The 22,955-nt window shown below is 39.2% G+C and overlaps 1 protein-coding gene across 2 annotated transcripts in view; it reads left to right on the top strand.

Moving 5' to 3' along the window:
* The window catches only part of UNC79 (unc-79 homolog, NALCN channel complex subunit), a 176,612-nt gene that overhangs the window by 27,233 nt on the left and 126,424 nt on the right, over positions 1-22,955 (top strand). For both annotated transcript variants that reach the window (XM_036315970.1, XM_036315962.1), the window contains exons 5-8: positions 11,377-11,441; positions 15,092-15,180; positions 15,770-15,810; positions 17,697-17,725. In XM_036315970.1, coding sequence (XP_036171863.1) covers positions 11,377-11,441; positions 15,092-15,180; positions 15,770-15,810; positions 17,697-17,725 — 224 coding nt within the window. The remainder of the gene's footprint in view (positions 1-11,376; positions 11,442-15,091; positions 15,181-15,769; positions 15,811-17,696; positions 17,726-22,955) is intronic.

Genomic DNA, 22,955 nt, shown 5'->3' with positions numbered 1-22,955 from the left:
GGGGTCCCTTGGCCTGGCCTGCACCCTCTTTCAATTTGTGACCGCTCGAGGGATGTCAGAGAGCCAGTTTTGGCCCGATCCCTGCAGGCCAGGTTGAGGGACCCCACCAGTGCACAAATCCTGCACCAGGCCTCTAGTATGCATATAAGATCTTTCATTAATCTCTTCCCGCCCTCCCCCCTCCCCCCTCCCCTCTGAGATTCACCAGTCTGTTCCATGTTTCCATGCCTGTGCATTGAGCATCTGCTGCCTGGTGGTCATTGCATGTCCTAGCTACTGGCCAGTCGGCCGGTCACTTAGGCTTTTATATATATAGATAGTACAATTTGAAATCAAGGGTGTGATGCCTCCTGCTTTGTCCTTTCTTGAGATTTCTTTGTCTATTTGGGGTCTTTTGTGGTTCCAGTTAATTTGTAGGAGTGTTGTTTTCTACTTTTGTAAAGTTGCCATTGGACTCTTGATAGGGATTGTATTGAATCTATAGATGGTTTTTGGTAGTGTTGACACGTTAACTGTATTGATTTTTTCTAATCTATGAACATGGGATATCTTTTCATGAATTTTTGTGTTCTTCAATTTCTTTCATAAGAATCTTGTAGTTTTCAGAGTAGATATCTTTCATCTCCTTGATTAAATTTACTTCTAAATATTTTATTGTTTTTGATGCTATTGTAAATGGGGTTAATTTCTCTATTTCTTTTAAAAAATATTCATTGTTAGTATATAGAAATGCTACCAATTTTTGTGTGTCCATTTTTGCATCCCACAATTTTACTGAATTCATTGATTAGATCTAACAGTTATTTGGTTGTGTCTTTATAGGATGTTCTGTATATAAAATCATGTCATCTGCAAATAGAGGCAATTTTACTTCTTTTTTTTTCTGATTCTGATACCAGCTGTGAGCCCAACTTCTGGCTGAGTGGCGCGCCCCCATGTGAGAGTGCACTGACCACCAGGGGGCAGCTCCTATGTTGACCGTCTGGCCCCTGGTGGTTAGTGCACATCATAGCGACCGGTCATTCCGCTGTTCAGTTGATTTGCATATGAGCCTTTTATTATATAGGTTTGTTAATTTTTTGCTTTACCTAATTCATAAATTAACCTTTATCATAAGTATCCTATCTAATAAAAGAGAAACATGGTAATTAGCTGTACCTCCGCTACCCTTCCCATTGGCTAATCAGGGTGATATGCAAATTAACTGCCAGCCAAGATGGCGGCCGGCAGCTAGGCAGCTTGAAGTGAACATGAGGCTTGCTGGCTTCAGTGACGGAGGAATCCAAGGTTCCCCGCCTGCCGCTGCCGGCCTCTGAGCTTGCAGTTTGAAACATTGTTACAAATATAGAAGCTAAACAAAACCCCAGAAACCTGCTTTCAGCCAGCCGGGATCTCAGAGCTGGAGTTGAAAGTGTTTCGATTATAGAACCCAAACAAACCAGATACCTGCTTTCAGCAGCCAAAGCCTAAGAGCTGGAGCCAAGCCTCAGAGCTAAAGCTGGCCCAGAATAGAAAAGAAAAAAAGAAAAAAAGGAGCAGTTGGGAGCTTCAGTCACCCGCCAGCCTGAAAACAGCCCTTAGCCCCTCACCCAGACTGGCCAGGCACCCCAGTGGGGACCCCCACCCTGAAGGGTGTGTGACCAGCTGAAAACAGCCATCATTCCCTCATCCAGGCTGGGCAGGCACCCCAGTGGGGACCCCCACCCTGACCCAGGACACCCTTCAGGGCAAACCAGCCGGCCTCCACCCGTGCACCAGGCCTCTATCCTATATAGTAAAAGGGTAATATGCCTCCCAGCACCGGGATCAGCAGAGCCGCGAGGCCTCCTGGCACCGGGATCAGCGTGACAGGGGGCAGCACCCAAACCCCCTGATCGCCCTGCGGCTCTGTGTGTGATGGGGCTGGGCCACAACCTCCTTATCCGCCCTGCTCTGTTCGTGACAGGGGAAGGCACCCCAACTCCCCAATCGGCCCTGCTCTGAGCCCGACCAGGGGCTGCACCTAGGGATTGGGCCTGCCCTCTGCCACCTGGGAGCAGGCCTAAGCCAGCAGGTCGTTATGTCCCGAGGGGTCCCAGACTGCGAGAGGGCACAGGCTGGGCTGAGGGACCCCCTCTCCCCCCGAGTCCACAAATTTTTGTGCACTAGGCCTCTAGTCTTACATAAGTCTTGTAGGCATATACATTTATTTCTCTTGGATATGTACCTAGGAGAGGAATTGCTGGGTCATATAGTTTATAAAAGAATTTTAAACAGCTTTGTAAAGTGTGCATGCCATTTTACATTTATTCAACAGTATGTGAGAGTTTCAGTTGCTAATACTCACAGCTGTCAGTGTTTTGATTTTTAACCATTCTCATGGGTGTGTATCTCATTGTGGTTTTAATTTATATTTCTTTGATGACTGATGTTGAATACCTTTTTATATGCTTACTAGAGGCCCGGTGCATGAAATTCATGCATGGGGGGTGGGGGAGTGGTGGTATCCCTCAGCCCAGCCTGCACCTTCTCCAATCTGGACATCCCATCTCACATTCCGGGACTGCTGGTTCCCAACCGCTTGCTTGCCTGCTGGCCTGATTGCCCCTAACCGCTTCTGCCTGCCAGCCTGGTCATCCCCCAACCACTCCCCTGCCAGCCTGATCGATGCCTAACTGCTCCCCTGCCGGCCTGATTGCCCCCAATTGCCCTCCCTTTGAGGCCTGGTCCCTCCCAACTGCCCTCCCCTGCAAGCCTGATTGCCCACAACTGCCCTCCCCTGCTGGCCATCTTGTGGCGGCCATCTTTGACCACATGGGAGCGGCCATCTTGTGTGTTGGAGTGATGGTTAATTTGCATATTACTCTTTTATTAGATAGGATTGGTCATTCAGATATTTTATGAAGTATTTGATGAATACTTTCTTTTTTAAAATATATTTTTTATTGATTTTTTACAGAGAGGAAGGGAGAGGGATTGAGCGTTAGAAACATTGATGAGAGAGAAACATCGATCAGCTGCTTCCTGCACACTCCCCACTGGGGATGTGCCCGCAACCAAGGTACATGCCCTTGACTGGAATCGAACCTGGGACCCTTGAGTCCACAGGCTGATGCTCTATCCACTGAGCCAAACCGGTCAGGGCTTGATGAATACTTTTGCATAGTCATTAATTGGGTTGTTTGTCTTTTTTATTATTGTTATACATTTTTTAGTGTACTGTGGTCTGAGTCATTTGTCAGATATATATATATAAAATATTTTCTTCCATTCTGGGATTGCTTTTTTACTTTTACTAACACTGCCTTTTGAGGAGCATGAGTTGTTTGTAAACTAAAATGCAATTTTTTGTTTATTGTTAGTGCCTTTCATGCCTAAGAAATCTTTGTCTTATCCAAGGTTGTGAAGATAGTTTCCAATGTCTTCTTCCAGAAGCTTTCTAGTTTAGCTTATACATGTAGGTCTATGATCTGTTTCAATTTAATTCTTGTGCATGGTGAGTATGGTTTATTTGTTTCCTTATAGATTGTTGTAACACCCTTTGTTGAAAAGATTATACTTTTTCCTTTGAATTGTATTGTACCTTTGGTCATATATGTGTGGGTATATTTCTGGACTCTATTCTGTTTTATTGATCTGTATACCAATGCAAACTGTCTTAAGTACTTTGGCCTTATAGTCTTAAAATCAGATAGTGCAAGTTTCTAATTTTGTTCTTCTTAGATCATCTTGGCTATTTTAGGTCTTTTGCATTTCCATATATGTTTTAGTATCAGCTTTCATTTCTGCAAAAATAATCCTTCTGGGATTTTGATCTGGGTTATATTAAATCTATAATTCCATTTGGAAAGAATTGACATTGCAAAATATTAGTTCTCTAATCCATGAACATGATGCATTATTTAGGTCTTTAAAAATTTCCCTCTGTAGTTTTCAGTATAGAATTCTTGCATTTATTTTTTAAAATTAATTCCTAGGTATTTGATATTTTTTATGATGTGTCATTATTTTAAAATTTATTTTCCAATTGTTCATTGACAGTATAAAGAAATTTAATTGATTTTTGTATATTGATTTGTTTACCCTGAAACCTTGCTAAACTTACTTGTTAGTTTTGTTGCTTATTTGTAAGTTTCTTAAAGTTTCCTGTATATAAGATTTTGCTCTCTTGAAAATAAAAATAATTAAAACATTTCTTCTTTATTTCTAATTTATATGCCTATCTGCTACTTCCCTTTCTCCCCCCCTCCCTTCCCTCCTTTTCCCTTTCCTTCCTCTCTTTCTTTTTCTCATTACACTGGCTCATGTCTCCAGTTCAGTCTTGAATAGAAGTGCTGAGAGTGAATATCTTCCCCCACCCGCCCTAGTCTGTGGGGAGGAAGCATTAAAGGCTTTCACCATTTATTTAAAGGCTTTCACCATTAAATATAATGGTAGTTGTAGGTTTTCACAGATGCTTTTATCTAAAACCAGATTGAGGAAGTCCCTGTCTAATCTTAGTTTGCTGAGAGTTTTTGTCATGAATGAATATAAGTTTTGGTCAAATGCATTTTCTCCTATTTTGTTCAAATATATTTTGAGATGATCATATGATTTCCATTCTGTTAATATGGTAAATTACATTGATTTGGTTTGCATTGTTAAACCAACTTTACATTCCTGAGATAAATTCTACATTTTCAGCTGTATTATATTGCCAGACTTAATTTGCTAATTTTTTGTTGTGTTCTTGATTCTATATTTATGAGGGATATTGATCTAGTTTTCTTTTACTGTGATGCTTTCATCTGGTTTTGTTTACAGAGTAATCCTGACCTCATAAAATGAGTTTGGAAGTGTTTTCTCCTCTTCCATTTTTGGAAAGAGTTTGTGTATGATTTGTATTTATTCTCTTAAATAGTTAATAGAATTTATTGGTAAATCCATCTGGATCTGAGGTTTTCTTTGTGGGAAGATTTTACATTGTTGAATTCAATGTAATAGTTATGGGGCATTTAAATTTTCTTTCTTATTGAGCCAGAGTTTATAATTTTGTAATCTTTGATTTTTGAGGAATGTGATCATTTTCATCTAACTTATCAATTTTATTAGCATATCTATAGGATCTGCAGTGATGTCCTAATTTTCATTTCTGATATTGGTAATTTGTTTCTTCTCTATATTTTCATTTATTAGGCTTGATAGAGGAATTATCAATTTTATTGAACTTGCCAAAGAACCAATGTTTGGTTTTATGATTTTCTCTATTGGTTTTCCATTTTCAATTTCACTGATTTATGCCTTTATCTTTATTTTCTTTTTTCTGATAACACTGAGTTTATTTTTTTCTATTTTGTTATGGTAGAAACATAAATAATTTATTTTGAATCTTTTGTATTTTCTAATGAAATAATTTAAAGCTATAATTTCCCCTTAAACATTGCTTTACTTGCGTCCCACAAATTTGATATGCTGTGATTTTATTGTATTTTAGTACAGAATATTTTCTAATATTCCTTATGATTTCTTCTTTGATTTATGGATTATTGAGATGTGTGTTTTTTCAAAAATATAAACGTTTAGTGACTTTCCAGATATGTTTTTGTTATTTCCAGTTTAATTTCATTGTGGTCAGGAATGATACTCTATGTATTGCTACATATACATTTTTAAGGTCTATTTTATGGGCCAGTAAACTTTGCATGTGCCCCTTAAAATAATGTATATTCTGCAGTTTTTGAGTGGAGAATTCTATCATTATTAATTAGGTTAACTTGTTGAGAATGTTGTTTAAGCTTTCTATTTTTACTGATTTTCAGTGTGCTTATTTTATGAATTACTAAGAGAAGATTGGTGAAATTTATAACATGAATTATGGACTTATTTGTGTCAGTTTCGCTTCATATAATTTAAAACTCTATCATTAGATGTACAGATATTTATGATTATTATGTCATCTTGATGAATTGACCCTATCATCACTGTATATTCTTCTTTATTACTGGTAATATTCTTTGTCCTGGAGTCTACTTGTCTGATATTTATATAGACACTCCAGTTTTCTTATGATGAGCATTTGCTAATGCTATGCTAATGGTACAAATTTTTCTAACTATTTACTCTTAATATATCTATCTTTATATTTCAAGTGTTTCTCACAGGCAGCAAATATTTGAGTCATGCTTTTTGAAAAAGTTAAAATCTATTTGACAATCTCTGCTTTTTAGACCACTTCCATGTAATATAATTATTGTTTAGGACATTTACATTTAATGTAACTAAAGATATAGTTGGGCTTAAGCCTGGCATCTTGTACTTGTTTTCTACTTGTCCCATCTATTCTATGTTTCTTTTCTTTTTAATATCTTGCCTTCTTTTGGGTTATTTTTAGTATTTCATTTTATCTCTGTATTGAATTACTAGGTATACATCCTTTTAAAAATTGCTTTAATGTTTATAATATATACCTTTAATTTCACAGCCTCCCTTAAAAGAATATTATACTAGCTAACATGTAATGTTAGAACCCTGTACATTTTCATTTTCCCCCCTCATCGTTTCTGTTCTTGTTATTAAATATTTTACTTCTTTCTCTATATATTATTGGTCTTACAATAGATGGCTATTATTTTTGTTTTAAACAATAAATCATCTTTTAAAAATATGTTAATATGATTAGAAAGTCTTTTATTCATTATATTTACAAAGTTCTAGAACTCTTTTTGCCTTTGTGTAAGTCCTAGGTTTCCTTCAGCCTCAAGACCTTTCTTTAACATTTCTTGTAGTGGAGTTCAGCTGGCAATAAATTCTCTAGTATTTGTCTTCAAATAGTCTTTATTTCATACTCAATTTTGAAGGATATTTTCACTGGGTATAAAATTCTAGGTTGACAGTTTTTTTCTTTCAGCCTATTAAAGATGTCGTTCCATTGTCTTCTGGCTTGCATTGTTTCTGACGAGAAATCAGCGATCATTCTTATCTTTGTTCCCCTGTAAGTAATGTGTCTTTTTTTCCTGGCTGCTTTTAAGATTTTCTCTTTATCATTGGTTTTTATCAGTTCAATTTTAATGAGTTTTGGTGTGATTTTCTTTGCTTTTATTTTACCTAAGATTCATTGAGCTTCTTGGATCTGTGGGTTTATAGTTTTCATCAAACTTGCAAAATTTTGGCCTTTTTTTTTTTCAAATAATTGCCACTCCCTGCCCCCATTGCACTGTTTTGGCTTTTAAACATACTTGGTTACTCTCCCTGATATTTTCCCACAGCTCACTGAAGCTCTCTTTATTTTTCTTCTAGTATTTCAGTTTGGGTTGTTTTTCTTGTTATGTCTCCTAATTCACAGATCTTTTCTTCTACATTGTCTAAGCTGCCATTACTCCCATTCAGGGAATTTTTCATTTTTGGTATTATATTTTTTAATTTTTAGAAATTTCATTTGGTTCTTTTTTTATATCTTTAATAGCTAGCCTCATTGTTTTCATATTTTTCTTTAAATATGTTTATAATAGCTGTCTTAGAGTCCTTGTTTGCTAAAACTACCACATTTCTGTAATTTCTGGGTTTGTTTCTAATGCCCAGTTTTTCTCCCAATTATGGGTTACATTTTCCGTCCTTTTCAAATAGTAAGTAATTTTTGACTGGTTGCTGGTCTTCAAGAATACTACATTATGAAGTGTCTGGATTTTGTTGTCTTCCATTATAGTGTGTTAAAGTTTCTTTTGACAGTCAAGTTACTGGTGGATTAGCTTAACCCTTCCAAGGCTTGTTCTTATGCTTTGTTAGGGGGATCCTGGGGAGGCTTTTTCACTAATGTTAGTTCAGCTCTCCTACTATGACATGACTTTTTAGAGTCTCCATTGAATAATCCAGGTTTTTACTGAGTTCCCTCCGCTCTGGCTGGTTGGAACTTGAATATCTCCCAACCCTGAATGTGATGTAGGAATTATCCTATATAATAAAGAGGTAATATGCAAATTGACCATCACTCCAACACACAAGATGGCCGCCCCCATGTGGTCAAAGATGGCCACCCCCATGTGGACACAAGATGGCCGCCACAAGATGGCCAGCAGGGGAGGCCAGTTGTGGGCTATCAAGCCAGCAGGGGAGGCCAGTTGGGAGGGACCAGGCCTGCAAGGGAGGGCAGTTGGGGGCAATCAGGCCTGCAGGAGAGGGCAGTTAGGGTTGACCGGGCTGGCAGAGGAGGGCAGTTGGGGGTGACCAGGCCTGTAGGGGAGGGCAGTTAGGGGTGACCATGCTGGCAAGGGAGCGAAGTTAGGAGTGATCAGGTTTGCAGGGTAGGGCAGTTGGGGCTACCAGGCCTGCAGGGGAGGACAGTTGGGGTGACCAGGCCAGCAGGGGAGGGCAGTTAGGGGCGACCAGGCTGGCAAGGGAGCGAAGTTAGGAGTGATCGGGTTGGCAGGGTAGGGCAGTTGGGGGCTACCAGGCCTGCAGGGAAGGGAAGTTGGGGGTGACCAGGATGGCAGGGGAGGGCAGTTGGGGGTGACCGGGCCTGCAGGGAGGGCAGTTGGGGGCAATCAGGCCACCAGGGGAGCAGTTAGGCATTGATCAGGCTGGCAGGGGAGTGGTTGGGGGGTGATCAGGCTGGCAGGCAGAAGCGGTTAGGGGCAATCAGGCAGGCATGCAGGCAGGCGCCAGCAGTCCTGGATTATGAGAGGGATGTCCGACTGCCTGGTGGGATCGGGCATAAACAGGCAGTCGGACATCCCTGGAGGGGTCCCAGATTGGAGAAGGTGCAGGCTGGGCTGAGGGACAACCCCCCTCCCTGTATACAAACTTTGTGCACTGGACCTCTAATTAAGTTATCAGTCCCTCATAATTGTTCTTTATGAAGCCAAATTAAATTTTGTCTTACACATGTTTAGTATAAAGCCAAACCCCCCAAAGGACTCCTAGGATTTCTAGAGCTTTTACTTTGCTAAGCTCCTTCTTCTTTGGTACTCTACCCAGCAAATTTAAGTCATCTTGCCCCTCTAAACTCCAGTTTTTGTTCACCACAACTCAATAAAACCAACCTATTGTGCTAATATTTCCTCTTCCAGGGCCAAGGTCTGGAAATTGTTTCCAGGAAGAAAGCCAGGGTGGTTGTAGGACTCATTTCATTGTTTCTCTTCTCTCAAGGATCATTGTCCTGTACTACATGTAGTCTGATTTCTGAATATAGTTGTTTCATATATATTTTCCATTTTTTTAGTTGTGTATGGTAGGAGGGCATGTCCAATACCAGTTACTCTGTCATAGTAGGAAACAGAAGTCTTGTCTGCCATGTCTTTATGCTATATTTTTGTTTTTATTTTCAAATGAAAGGAGATCTATCTTTATTACATTTGCCTTATGGTAAAGTATATATTACAATCAGTTGTAATATTTTTCCCAATTACAACTACCTGTGCTCTATCTTCAGAGATTTTGATTCGGTCTAATATGGGGTCTAGGCATCATATTTTTTAAACCTTGACAGATGATTTTTGAAACACAACCAAAGCTAAGAATCACTATTCTAGTAAGCTTAAATATAGTGTAAATTTGGTGAACTACTACCTGCTCTTAATTCAGTTTTATTCTGTAAAAATGGAATAAAAAATTATAGGAATAGGATCTCCTGCATATCCCCACCATCCGCATATAAAGCATTAATCTCTGGCAGAACAGGAGTCTTTACCTTCATCAAGCTCTATGGCTGTTGCATAGTCTGATTTCTTTGTGCCTATGCCATAGCAGTTGTTACATATTTTGAATATTATTTCTATTCTAAAAATGTCAGGAAAAGTCGCCTTGATGCTTGTAAAGTGCTCTGCAGATATTCTCATAATACACAGGTTCAGAGATGGTTTTACCTTGGGTGGCTCCATCTTTGGTTAGTGGTGACTCCTAGAGCTCAGGTTTGAGAAGCATTCTGGGGCCATTTCTGGACTCAGCAGGACGGACTGCTCTTACGGATTAGTGATATCTGCTATGAATTTGGGTTTGGAGAAGTGAGGCTGCATGTCCTATGCATTTGGAACACTCCTACACTGATTAAAGGCACTCTTTTTTTCAGTTTTCTTTCATTACACAAGAAAACTTGTTGCTATTCTCTATATTCATCTTGACTTTTCCACATGTGGGAAACAAATCTTATAGTTATAGAATGCATATATTCAAATAATTTCTTCATCTATTTCTTACTCATTCCCTCTTTCTCACTCTTTAAAAATATAATCAATATAATACTGTTATAAGAGTAGTGGTTTTGGTCTTTACTTACTTTTTGTCTTCTTTGTATATTTTTTAAGGTCAATGGCTCTGTTGACTGTATTTTCGAATTCCAAATTAGACACAAAATATTATGCTTAGTCTAACAATCTTTGAATATTGAATATTGAAAATAGAATATTTGAAGTTAAAATACTTCTAGATAGAAAATTTTATAAAATGTTTGGAGCATAAGTTAAGCTGAATCATTAATAGTAAATATTTTTGATTATAATTTGATATATAACTAAGTAACAATGTCCTCTCACCTGCAAATTCTTCTTGTTTAGGCCAAACATGGTCCTATAAGATTAGAATATGACAATTTAGAAAAATGTGTCCTACTTTCAACTTATAATTCTATTACTTTTTAAATGTTAGCTACGTTCTTCGGGCTACAGACTCTTCTGGATGATGATAATTCCTTGGTTCTTATCCTCATTCGCTGTGTGTTGTACTGTGTTAAGGAGTTGGGTATTAGCAAACTAGCAGAGATTTAATTTGTGGGTCGCATGTGAGAGAGCGGCATTGCGCTTGGGCGAGAAAGTCATCTTTCCAGTCTACCAATTTGATGGGGTGGGGTAGAAAATGGAATGGTGGCAGGTGCTTTATCATTCATTTCAGTTGCTATCAATTTGAAACGCTGCCTCGTGCCAAAAGTCTAGGATGTTTAGCATAGTATATACTACAGTGAAAAGAGCAGAGTGTCAAGAACCAAGTTCTAGTCCTAGCTAGACTCGACTAGTTCTCATCTAGTCATTTACGAATTCTGTGATCATAGCAAGCTACTTAGCCTTTTTACCTTTAACTTACCCGTATATTTGATGAGGTTATTGATCTGCTGTATCTATCCCACAGAGTTGTTGGGATGATCCAGTGAAATCAGAGAGCACTTACCAATGGTATATCATTGTGAGGTAATACTTGGTATTGTGTATGCCACCTTATATTAGATTGTCTCCTCCCATAGGAAAATGGATGATGGAGTTGTGATATCTTTGCTCAATTTAAACATTTTTCATATATTTAAAACTCATTTTAGGAAGGCTTCTGGTGATGATTCTATTTAGGTAAAAGAAAACTAATGAAGTATCTGCTGTGTTTTTTACTAGGGCACAAATAATTTCAATGAGAAGTATTCATCAGTTATGCTTTGCTTTACAGCTTGGAATCCCATCCACTGTCAGCACATTGAATGCCACAACGCAATTAACAAACCAGCGGTGAAGGTACTGTTTTATTCAACCTGGTCTCATACTGTATTGCCAGTGGTCAAATTGTCAGCAAGTTGTTGGACGAAATGTTAGTTTATATGTTATTCATGAAATTCAGCTTAATTCTTCACAATATGAGACTGACTTGGTTCCCATAATTGAAATTAGTTTTTATATCCGTCCTTCTTTCTTCCTGTCGCAATGACCTCTTTGGGTTTGCTCAGATGTCAACAGAAAGGAGATACTTTCTGATTTTTTCAGTTATTTTCCCTCTAGTTTTACGTCACACTGCATTCACAGGAGTCCTCTGACTTCCTGATGATTTCTGGCCTCCCACTCACAGAACTCATCAAGAATCAGATTTTCTTCCTCTCTTATAGGCAGACAGCCCAGTCTACTCCTCTGGCCTGGCCTCACTTTTCTCGCAGGCTGTTCCCTATAGCCACTCCTCCAGGATCAGCCAAACCATCCTACTTTCTGTCATTTTAAAAAAATTGAGATGGCATTCATGTAACCCAAAATTGATCGTTTTAAAGTGAACAATTCAGTAGCATTTAGCACTTTCATAATGTTGTGTAACCACCACCTCTGTTATTTCCAAAACATTTTTATCATCCCCCAAATGTTACTTTCTGAAAATATAAAAAAAGTCTTTTGTATTTTAACTTTATACTTCCCAGAAAGGTAACATTCTTGTTAGTTGACAAGACATGTTTTTTCATGACAACAGGTCTGCATGGTATTGTTTTTTTCTTTACAAATGCACAGGGATGTGGCCTTAGGACATGTAGATCAAGGGTACCCAACTTCCAGATGCTTATGCAATAATGTTAAATGAAAAAGAAATTATAAAATTGTGTAGTGTGATGCCAACTTAGTTTAAAAATTGCGTATCTGTATATTTATATTTATATTCATTGTGAAAAACCATCAGTAATGCTCATCAGAACGTCAGTTACTATGATTGCATTGAGATGGGGGGTTATTGAAGTAGTTAACTTTTCTTTCCTTTTCTCCATTTCCCCAAACCTCTACATTGGGAATATATTATATTTATGACCAGAGAACAATATTTTTAATGCAAGGTCAGATATGAACATATTAATATGGGTGTAAACAGATCTGTTCAGAGTAGAACAGAATTGACATTATTAGTCACAAATCAGATGGATCGTGTTAATGAATTCATTGAACACATTAGAGGTCTTCTAGCTAATCTCTATTGAGTTCTAACATTCTAGGAGTTTTTCCTTTTGAGTGGCGTGAACAAAAACCTTTATCTGATGGAGTTATCGGTGACTCCTTAGAAATGCAAGTAAAGGTGAAGAAGAGGTCTACCTGGGCTGCATGGGAAAGACTCAGGGAAAACTGATTTATTCTCACACAGAGCCTAATATTTACATAATAGTGAGCTATACCCCGAGGCAGTAATGATTTGCCAAATAGAAAAGTAACATTTATTTTTATTGCAATAGATTGCAAAAAACAAAAATACTTGTGGGGCAAGAGCCAAGTGTTGGGATAGGAATTACAATGAATATATGTTGGAATTTATAGTTCATTTTATCACATTCTGCTTTTAGTTTTACTATTTGAAAATCACTTTACGTAATAGTTTGGAGCCCAGATAATTCTCTAAGATAGGAGTCAGCAAACCAGCCAAATCTGGTCTGCTGCCCGTTTTTGTAAATAAAGTTCTGTTTAGCCCTAACTGGTTTGGCTCATTTGGTAGAGCATCAGCATGCAGACTGAAGGGTCCCAAGTTCGATTCTGGTCAAGGGCATGTACCTTGGTTGTGGGCACATCCCCAGTAGGGGGTGTGCAGGAGGCAGCTGATCGATGTTTCTCTCTCATCGATGTTTCTGATTCTCTATCCCTCTCCCTTCCTCTCTGTAAAAAAATCAATAAAATATATTTGAAAAAAAAAAAAAGACTGAGATTCCAACAACAACAACAAAAAATAAAAATAAAAATAAATAAAAGGTCCCAGGTTCGATTCCGGTCAAGAGCATGTACCTTGGTTGCGGGCATATCCCCAGTAGGAGGTGTGCTGGAGGCAGCTGGTGAATCGATGTTTCTAACTTTCTATCCCTCTCCCTTCCTCTCTGTAAAAAATCAATAAAATATATTAAAAAAAGATGAAGTTCTATTTATTTGCCTATATATCATCTGTGGCTGCTTTTTGCTACAACAGTAGGGTTGAGTAGTTAGTTGTTGTTTTTTTAAAGTATATTTTTTATTGATTTCAGAGAGGAAAGGTGAGGGAGAGAAAGCTAGAAACATCAATGATGAGAGAGAATCATTGATCAGCTGCCTCCTGAAAGCCCCACACTGGGGATTGTGCCTGCAACCTGGGTATATGCCCTGACTGGGAATTGAACCGTGACCTCCTGGTTCGTAGGCTGATGCTCAACCACTGAGCCACACCGGCTGGGCTTGAGTAGTTAGTTGTGACAGAGAACACTTGGCACACAAAGCCAGAAATATTTATTCTCTGACCATTTACAGAAAGTTTGCTAGTCCCTGATTTTTAACATACCAAAAAGTAATTATCCATTGCATCAAAGGAAGCATGAAACTTACCTAAGGAAAATTTTCATACTGGGTCTTTAGCATCAGGCAATATATAATTTACAGATTTAGATCTTATAATTATTTAAATTTAGGAATAATGACTACTGTTTCCCCAATCATTGAAACACCTCAGGATTTTAACTTTAAAGGACAGGCTGTTTGGCTTATAAGTTTGGTGCATTTCCCCCTTCAAATCAGTAAAAACAAACAAAAAAAGGCAGAAGGATGTTCCAGAAGAATTTGTGACTTATTAACTACATAATCGGCTATATCATGAATTGATTATTTCTTAAAAGGCATAACAGAATTCAAAATGACTTTGGTAAGTCATAGAAACTTAAACTGATGCAAAGTGCAAAATTCAGCTAGTAGTCTACATGTTTTGTTCACTTGATTTTAAAGATCCAGATATTTAAAAATATCCTAGTGATCAACTGTAAAATGAACGCTTTTCATCTCTGCGCTTAGGTTAATGAAAACTCAGCCATAAATAATCCAAAACTGAACAGGGCACAGCAGGGTGAAACAAGACAGGTTCCGTGTGAAGAAAAAAACCACACACCTGGAAATGAAACATTGGATGATTAATGTAGAACTTAGATTGCAGTGTGTGAAAAATGAGTCATTCACTGTTAGATTCAAAGCTAAATTTTACGAATGAGGTTTCTGCTAGCTTTTTGGTAACAGTGACAATTTTCAATCTTACTGTATTTTTCTTTTCTTAAAGAGAGACACTGTGTTTACCACTTTAGAGAAGGAATTACTGTATGAGTAAGATGGAGGCAATTTCAGCAGCCATTGAACAAGATGCTTTTTTATCTTTGGGGAATGAGGTTAGATTTCTTGAACCATTTGTTACTAGAATTGCAAATAACAGGGGAAATGAAAAACCACAGTAGCCACATTTAAATCAACCGTGTGGACTCACGGGCCAGTGCAGGAAAAATGGCTACAGGTTGAATGGGTTCTACTAAACATATTTATTCCACTTTGCTTTTGAAAACCGTCAGTATTGGAACATTTGTGCTCATGATGTCGGGAATGTGATGAACAGGACAGGAGAGTTCATTCTGTCTTTTCATGTGTTTCAGATGTGTATAGACCCTTCCCTGTCAGTAGCTCTGGGTGATAAACCACCCCCATTGTATCTCTGTGAAGAATGCAGCCAGAGGATCGCAGGGTAGGTATAAAGGAAGCAGGGAACAATGAGGAGATAAGAATAATCAGTTGGACTTAAATTGGTTACATTATCCACATTTCCCATTAACCTCTCTGGTTTTTAAAGGTTACTTTGTCGGATATTTAATATGTAGCAAACTTTCATTTGAAAGATTTTAGCTTTGCAGAGTTGCACTCGTTCTCTGTGTGACAGAAGGAAGTCGTTCCATTTACTGAAGCAGCGGCCCTGTTGAAAAGGCCACAGAGAAAAAGAAAACTGGTTTTCAAACATGACAGATAATTCATGTGGGTTCTCTTTGCTTATTAGCCTCACAGAATCACACTCAGCTTTGTGCACATCATGATGTATTTTGGTTGGCTTAATTAGCATCTGGAAAGTATCATTTAAAGAACTGAATATGATGAAGTGCCTATAATTTATAATTTAGCTGGAATGCATTTGACATTGAAGAAGTTTGTTATGATAATGCTCTTAATTACACTTCCTTTCTATTAAAAGCCTTTTAGTACTAGCGTGTAGCTTATAAACATTCATGTGGAAGGGTAACATCGCTAAGAAGCTAAAAAATGAATTTTGTTTTTCTTCATAGGGACCACAGTGAATGGTTGATTGATGTTCTTCTGCCACAAGGTATGGTTTACTTCAGAAAGAATGAATCATGAGTAATCATGACTAATGGCATGGCTGATTTGTCTCCTTTTGTACTATTTTATTTAACAGACAGTAACCAAAGTATTATATTCTATGAATATTCATTGAAATGAAGCATTATATAAATTTCTTGCTGGTAATATGCCTACACCTTTAATAATAAGGGAAGAGATATCATTTCTACCCAAATTAAGGGGAGTTGTTGGATTAGGATTCCGCATGATTAAAGCCCTGCTGAATTATGTTTTAAGAGGTTTTATGTATATATAACAGTGTTACCAATGATATGTTTGCCAGGCCAGAAAGGGAATAAGGAACATTAGTGGGAAGAACATTGAATAATAGGACTTTCTCCTGCCACTATTACTAACTGTGTTTTTAGGGGAAATCATTTAATCACTCTGACACTTAGTCTCCCCATCAGTAAAATGGGAATAAAGTGTATCTGACCCATCTCAATGAGGAGACGAGATCATAATGCTTGTAGTTTGTTAGAGTTCTGAAAGCTACGCCCGGTAAGTTGACAGATCAGATAGATAAGGTACTACTCTTCCACCCAGGGGAGGCAGGTAATCTGGCCACCTAATTGGAGACAGTGACCAGGAAAAGTACTGGAAAGCAAAGGAAAGATGAAAGGTGGAAAAGCTGGGAGCATACTGAGTACAGATAGGCACACAAAGGGAACTCAATAATGGCTTTAGAGGAAGATAATGAAAGAGTAGGAGAGGCCTCATTTAAAAAGCAATCCCTGCTGGGGATCGAGCTCACAACCCGGGCATGTGTCCTGACCTGGAATCAAACCAGCGACCTCTTGGTGCATGGGTTGACCCTCAATCACTGAGCCATACTGACGGGGCAACAATAACGTTTTATTATTTAACTAGACATGTGACTGACCTCAGATTAAGATAAACTCTAAGGTAGCAAACTGTTAAATAGCCATTAGTTATGCAAAACTAGTATTAAAAACTAAGTTGAATATTTGAATCAATTGGCTCCACTTATTCATAATTTTCAGACAGATTTTAGGAGACATTTACCTTTGATCTTTTTAATAATTGGAACATAGACGATACTGTAAATAATAGTTCAGTCCATTTTTTGAACACTTACTCTTTCAAGGGAAATGCTAACATTCTTGGAAAAATTATTTTCAAGTGCTCTCAAGCATCAATTTTCATGGAAATAATTTGTATGCCCACTCAAAAGAGTTTTCAGCTATTCATTTAAGTCAGTCCTGAAGTAGATAGTAGTTTGGCAGCCTTACTCCAACTGGTCAAGCCATGGGTTTGAAAATTGCTTTCTCTCAAATAAGCATGCAGCTGATTTTACACTAGGACAGGACTGTTTATAAATGGATAGTTCAACTCTAAGTAGTTGAAATAGCAAGATTTTTCTGTATAGAAAGTCCTGTCCAAGGTAAAGCCCTAAATATATCACATCAACTCAGTGTCATAGTATAATGGAACAGCAGTAAAGAGGGATCCATAGACATATCAGTAGATCTGCCTCCCCCATTGGTAGCCTGGGTGACCCTGAAGAAGTCATGCAACCATAGCGGCCCTCAATTTTGTTTTCTGTCAAATGAGATGAAAGTTACTTGGCTTTAACATGATCTGAATTCTAGGTCATGTCTGAGAAGGTTGAGTTACTTATAAGAATAGGGGAAGTATTTGCAGCATGCAGGTGCTTTTAATCTCATTAAACATAAGTAGATGATGGTAATTCATGAGACAAGGAAGAAGCTGTTTTGTGTAAGTCTAGAGGTTGTATTACAAAACTTGTTTTTACTCCCTTTCATGGCTGCCCTTGTTGAAAATGGGCTCTCTTTCTTTGTTGATATTTTGTGTACCTTCCCCTTACAGCTGAAATATCTGCCATATGTCAGAAGAAGGTAAGAGCAAACCATCTCTGTGGTGGGGCATGAGTTGCTGTGTTTGTATGTAAATTCATTCATTGACATCTGCCTCATTTCTGCACCCTGGTTTCTCAGTACGTACCTGTCACTGTATTTGTGAAGCGGGAAAAGAAATAATTTAGCATGCAACATTGCTATATCCAAATGGTCTCTATTTCCATTTCTGCTTTTGCTCACCCATCTTATGCACAAATATTTTTGATAAGTTACCTGAAATAAAAGCTATGCACTTCTTTGGAATAGAATTCTAATTACAAAAGGGTTGAATGACAGTATAATCTGTGCAACTTAACTGTGGTAAATGATGTAGCTTATATGCTAAACATCTTTATTGTTTTGAAGTGGAGTTGGAAACAGGCTAATATATGTGTTAAAACATACTCAGACCAACTATATGTGGAGAATATTCACTTATATGTAAATTCAGTGTTATCTCTAGTTAAAGATTCCACCTTCAAATTTCCATGAGCCTTTCATGACAAGTTTCCCTAAATCATACCCATCTTTTTACTTGTTGTGGAAAGTACAAGAGAAGGTAGTATGGTGTCCTATATAGAACTTTGTATTAGTTGGTTGAGATACTTGGATTCTGGTCAGCTCTATCTCCACCTACGATGTACAGATCATTTAAACTTTTGAGGAGTTAGTCATGAATGAGTACCTTTGGAGGCCTGTTTCAGTTATCTATTGCCACATGCCTTATAACAATAAACATTTATTTGATCACAGTTCCTTGGATTGGCAATCTAGCTATACTCAGCTAGGCTTCTTCTGATAAACTCCTAGAGGCTCACTCATGCATTTGTATCGGTTTGTGAGTAGGCTGGGGGTTAGCTGGTCCCAGATGACCTCACTCCCCCGTCTGGGGCTTCCGCCTGGGATGGCTGGGATGGTTGGGATGACTCCGTGTCTAGTCCTCCCTCTTCCCGTAGGTGTCTCATCTTCCAGGAGGCCAGGCTGGATTTGTTCACGTGGTAGCAGGGTTCTGAGAGAATAAGAGGAGGTTGAAAGGCCTTTTGAGACCGAAGCTCAGAAGTCACGCAGCATCACTTCTGCTTCATTCCATTGTCAAAGGAAGTCCCAAGGCCGGCCCCATTTCAAGGAGTCGGGGAATAAACGCCTCCCCTTATATAGCAGCAAGAATTTGTGGTCATATTTAACCCACCACAGTCCACCTTCTGGGCATTAAGTTCTTACATTCTCTCCAAATACAAAATACTCTCAGCACCTTACATGACGTTTAAAGTTTTATCCATTTATGACTTCAGGCTGAAAGCGCATTATGTTGTGGTTTGCATCTGGTCTGGTCACTGATGAAACTCTTGGGGTGCAAATTCTCTTGATCCAGAGACCTGTGAACTAAAAAGGCAAGTTATGTCTGCTCTCTCCACACCCAACACACAATGGTGAGATAGGGACACGATAGCAGCAACAGACTTCTGTTCAAGAAGAGGAAGAGGAAGCAGGGAGCAGTCACTGGTCTGTCGCAGCTCCAGCCAGGAGCACATCAGTTCTGTCTCTGGGGATAATGAATGTGCCTTACGTGGGATCTGGTTTTGCTTTCTGGGAATAGTTCCCAAATCCATTGTTGTCTTCCTGGGCATCTTGCTGCACTCTGAGACATCTCTCCTTTTCCATACGAAAAGGCCCATGTGACAGCTAAGCAACTCTCTCAGGCTGCTTCCTGCATGTAGGGTGGGGGGAGGAGCGGGGAGGGTGGGGGGCGGGCGTGGTCTCACAGACCTGTTTTCATGTGGAGCTGTGTCTGTCCCCTGTAGTCTAAGTTGATGGTGCTTTTATGCTAGTTTGACTTTAAAACTTTGTGAATTTTCAGTAAATCTTATTGGAGTTCTGTGCCCCCAAAGCCATCTATATAGTTATTTTTGAGACAGTTCTTTCTATACGTTGGGCATTTCAATATGTCCTTAAAATTATTAGAAGCCGTGTTGTAGCTGAGAGGCTCAACTGGGCATCACCTTATATCTTTCTGAGATTTTAACAAAGGATCATACAGTCATTCAGCAAACTTTTTAAATTTAATCCTCACCCAAGGATATTTTTTTTCCATTGATTTTTTTTTAGAGAGAGTGGAAGGGGGGAGAGAGGGGAGAGAGAGAGAGAAACATCAGTGTGAGAGAGACACATCAATAGGTTGCCTTCTGCATGTGCCCTGGTCCAGATAGGGGATAGAACCTGAAACTGAGGTATCTGCCCTTGATCGGGAATCAAACCTGTGACCCTGTGGTTAATGGGCTGATGCTCTAACCATTGAGCAAAACCAACCAGCACCATTTAGGAAAGTTTTCATTCGATTTTTATCCTGAGGTTATTTCTTACTTTAAGAATCTTTTAGAAGCTGGAGAGACTAGGATGAGAAGCAGCTTTATTTTGTATATCAGCATGTTCCAGCTCTGGCAGTATATACCTAATATATTTGACACCCTGAGGAGACAATTTTTTTAACACTCTCCTCCTTTATATGATAAAATTATTTTTATAATATTTTAGTAATAAGCTTCAAATTAGCACATTTTTATTACTTATTCTTTAACTAGAGTCTCGGTGCATGGGATTTGTGCACTGGTGGGAGGCATGGCCTGTGGGGATCAACTGCTGTGGGAGCTCCGTTCATCCCAGTCAGCCGAGCAGCTGCAGTGGGAGCAACCCGCTCATCCCAGTCAGCTGATTGGTGCTCCCCCTGTGGGAGCGCACTGACCACCAGGGGGCAGCTCCTGCATTGAGCGTCTGCCCTCTGGTGGTCAGTGCGCGTCATAGTGACTGGTTGATCAGTTGTTCTGGTCTTTCTGCCGTTTGGTCGCTGGGCTTTTATTATATAGGATAGGATAAACATTTTATTGTTTTTCACTTTTTATTTTTTATTATTAAATCTTTATTGTTTAGATTATTACAGTTGTTCCTCTTTTTTCCCCCCATAGCTCCCCTCCACCCAGTTCCCACCCCATGCCCTTATCCTCCCACTGTCCTCGTCCATAGGTGTATGATTTTTGTCCAGTCTCTTCCCTCACCCCCTATATCCCCTCCCCCCTGAGAATTGTCAGTCCACTCCCTTTCTATGCCTCTGATTCTATTATATTCACCAGTTTATTCTGTTCATCAGATTTTTTATTCACTTGATTTTTAGGTTCACTTGTTGCTATGTATTTGTTGTCACTTTGTTGTTCATAATTTTTATCTTTACCTTTTTCTTCTTCTTCCCCTTCTTAAAGAATGCTGAATCCCCTTCAGCATTTCATATAATACTGGTTTGGTGGTGATGAACTCCTTTAGTTTTTTTTTTTTTTTTTATCTGTGAAGCTTTTATCTGACCTTCAATTCTAAATGACTGCTTTGCTGGGTAGGGTAATTTTGGTTGTAGGTTCTTGCTATTCATCACTTCGAATATTTCTTGCCACTCCCTTGTGGCCTGCATCATTTCTGTTGAGAAATCAGCTGACAGTCATATGGGTACTCCCTTGTAGGTAACTAACTGTTTTTCTCTTGCTGCTTTTAAGATTCTCTCTTAGTCTTTTGCCCTTGGCATTTTAATTATGATGTGTCTTGGTGTGGTCCTCTTTGGATTCCTCTTGTTTGGGTTTTTTGTGTGCTTCCTGGACTTGTAAGTCTATTTCTTTCACCAGGTAGAGGAAGTTTTCTGTCATTATTTCTTCAAATAGGTTTGCAATATCTTGCTCTCTCTCTTCTTCTGGTAGCCCCATAATTCAGATGTTGGTATGCTTGAAGTTGTCCCAGAGGCTCCTTACACTATCTTCATATTTTTGGATTCTTTTTGCTTTTTGCTTTTCTGGTTGGGTGTTTTTTGCTTCTTCGTATTTCAAATCGTTGACTTGATTCTTGGGATCCTCTAGTCTGCTGTTGGATCTCTGTATATTATTCTTTATTTCAGTCAGTATATGCTTAATTTCTGATTGGTCCTTTTTCATATCCTTGAGGGTCTCACTAAATTTCTCAGAGGTTTCTAGAAGATTCTTGAGTAACATTATAACTATGGGTTTGAACTCTATATTCAGTAGTTTGCTTTCCTTCATTTCTTTCGTTTGTGACATGTTTCTTTGTCTCCACATTTTTTATGTTTCCCTGTGTTGGTAGAGTGGCTTTCTGTGCTAGGTGTCCTATAGGGCCCAGTGGCTCAGCCTCCCTAATTACCTGAGATTGACACTCTTGGTGCACCTCTTTGTGGGCTTAAGTCTTGATTGCTGTTGGTATGACTGGGAGGAATTGACCACCAAGCCAATTGGCCGTGAGGACCAACTGTGTCTACAATGGGAGAACTGCTGTGTTGGAGACACCCTTATGGGGAAGGACTTGCTTCAGTGGGGCGTTGGTGCTTACTGAGTCTGCCCCTTGAATGTGTCTCTTATGGATGTGAAGAGTTGTTCTCTGGTATGGTCTCACTCTGGCCACTGGGTACACTGTCTCTTGGATCTCCAAGGAGGTGCAAAGTCAGCCACTGCATGAGGCCACCCAGCAGGAGCTACAGAGAGATCTTCAGATTCCTCCTCTTTGTTTGGGATTTGGAAGTGCCCAAATGAGACCCAGCAGGCTGCTTCTTTTGGAAGCTTTGATGCTCTTTGATCTAGCAGCAGTTTGTTAGGTTTTAGATTGCAAAAGAACAGGCCATTCATATGCAAAAGCCTCTGCTCACAGCTTGGGTGGGGTAATAAATTGGGTGGGGCGGGGTCTCAGGGAATCATCAGGGTGGAGCAAACCGCAATGGCTGCCAGTCTGCTCTGTCTCAGAGAGGTCCCGGGGTCTCTGTGTCCCGTGGCCCCATGCAGGAACAATGATCGCTGCAAGCACCTCTAAGAGAATGCCGCCCTCATGTTCCTGTCCCGATGCCAGACAGTCCAGTTTCTCCCTGTGTGGGTCCCCAGAGTCTCACCTGGAACTGGAGTTCAGAGCAATTGGGAGCTTATATCTCCCTCCTGATTGAAAAAGACAACAGCGTACCCAGCCCGTTTCCTCCTGCGCCTCCCTACCTCCGCACTTCTTCACCTCTGCACCTCCTATCAGTTTCAATGCGCTTTTCTCTTTCCTTCTAGTTGTAGAATTTCCACTCATCCATCCTTCCCGTGGTTCTGGATGATACCCGTTTTGTCTTTTAGTTGTATTTTTGACGTGGTTGTGTGAGGCAGCAAGTACAAGTGTGTCGATAAACATTTTATTTTATATGAACATTATTTTGGAG

This window comes from Myotis myotis, unplaced genomic scaffold (assembly GCF_014108235.1).
Source record: "Myotis myotis isolate mMyoMyo1 unplaced genomic scaffold, mMyoMyo1.p scaffold_m19_p_1, whole genome shotgun sequence".
Classification (NCBI taxonomy): Eukaryota; Metazoa; Chordata; class Mammalia; order Chiroptera; family Vespertilionidae; genus Myotis; species Myotis myotis.
This window is presented reverse-complemented; position numbering and strand designations above follow the sequence as displayed.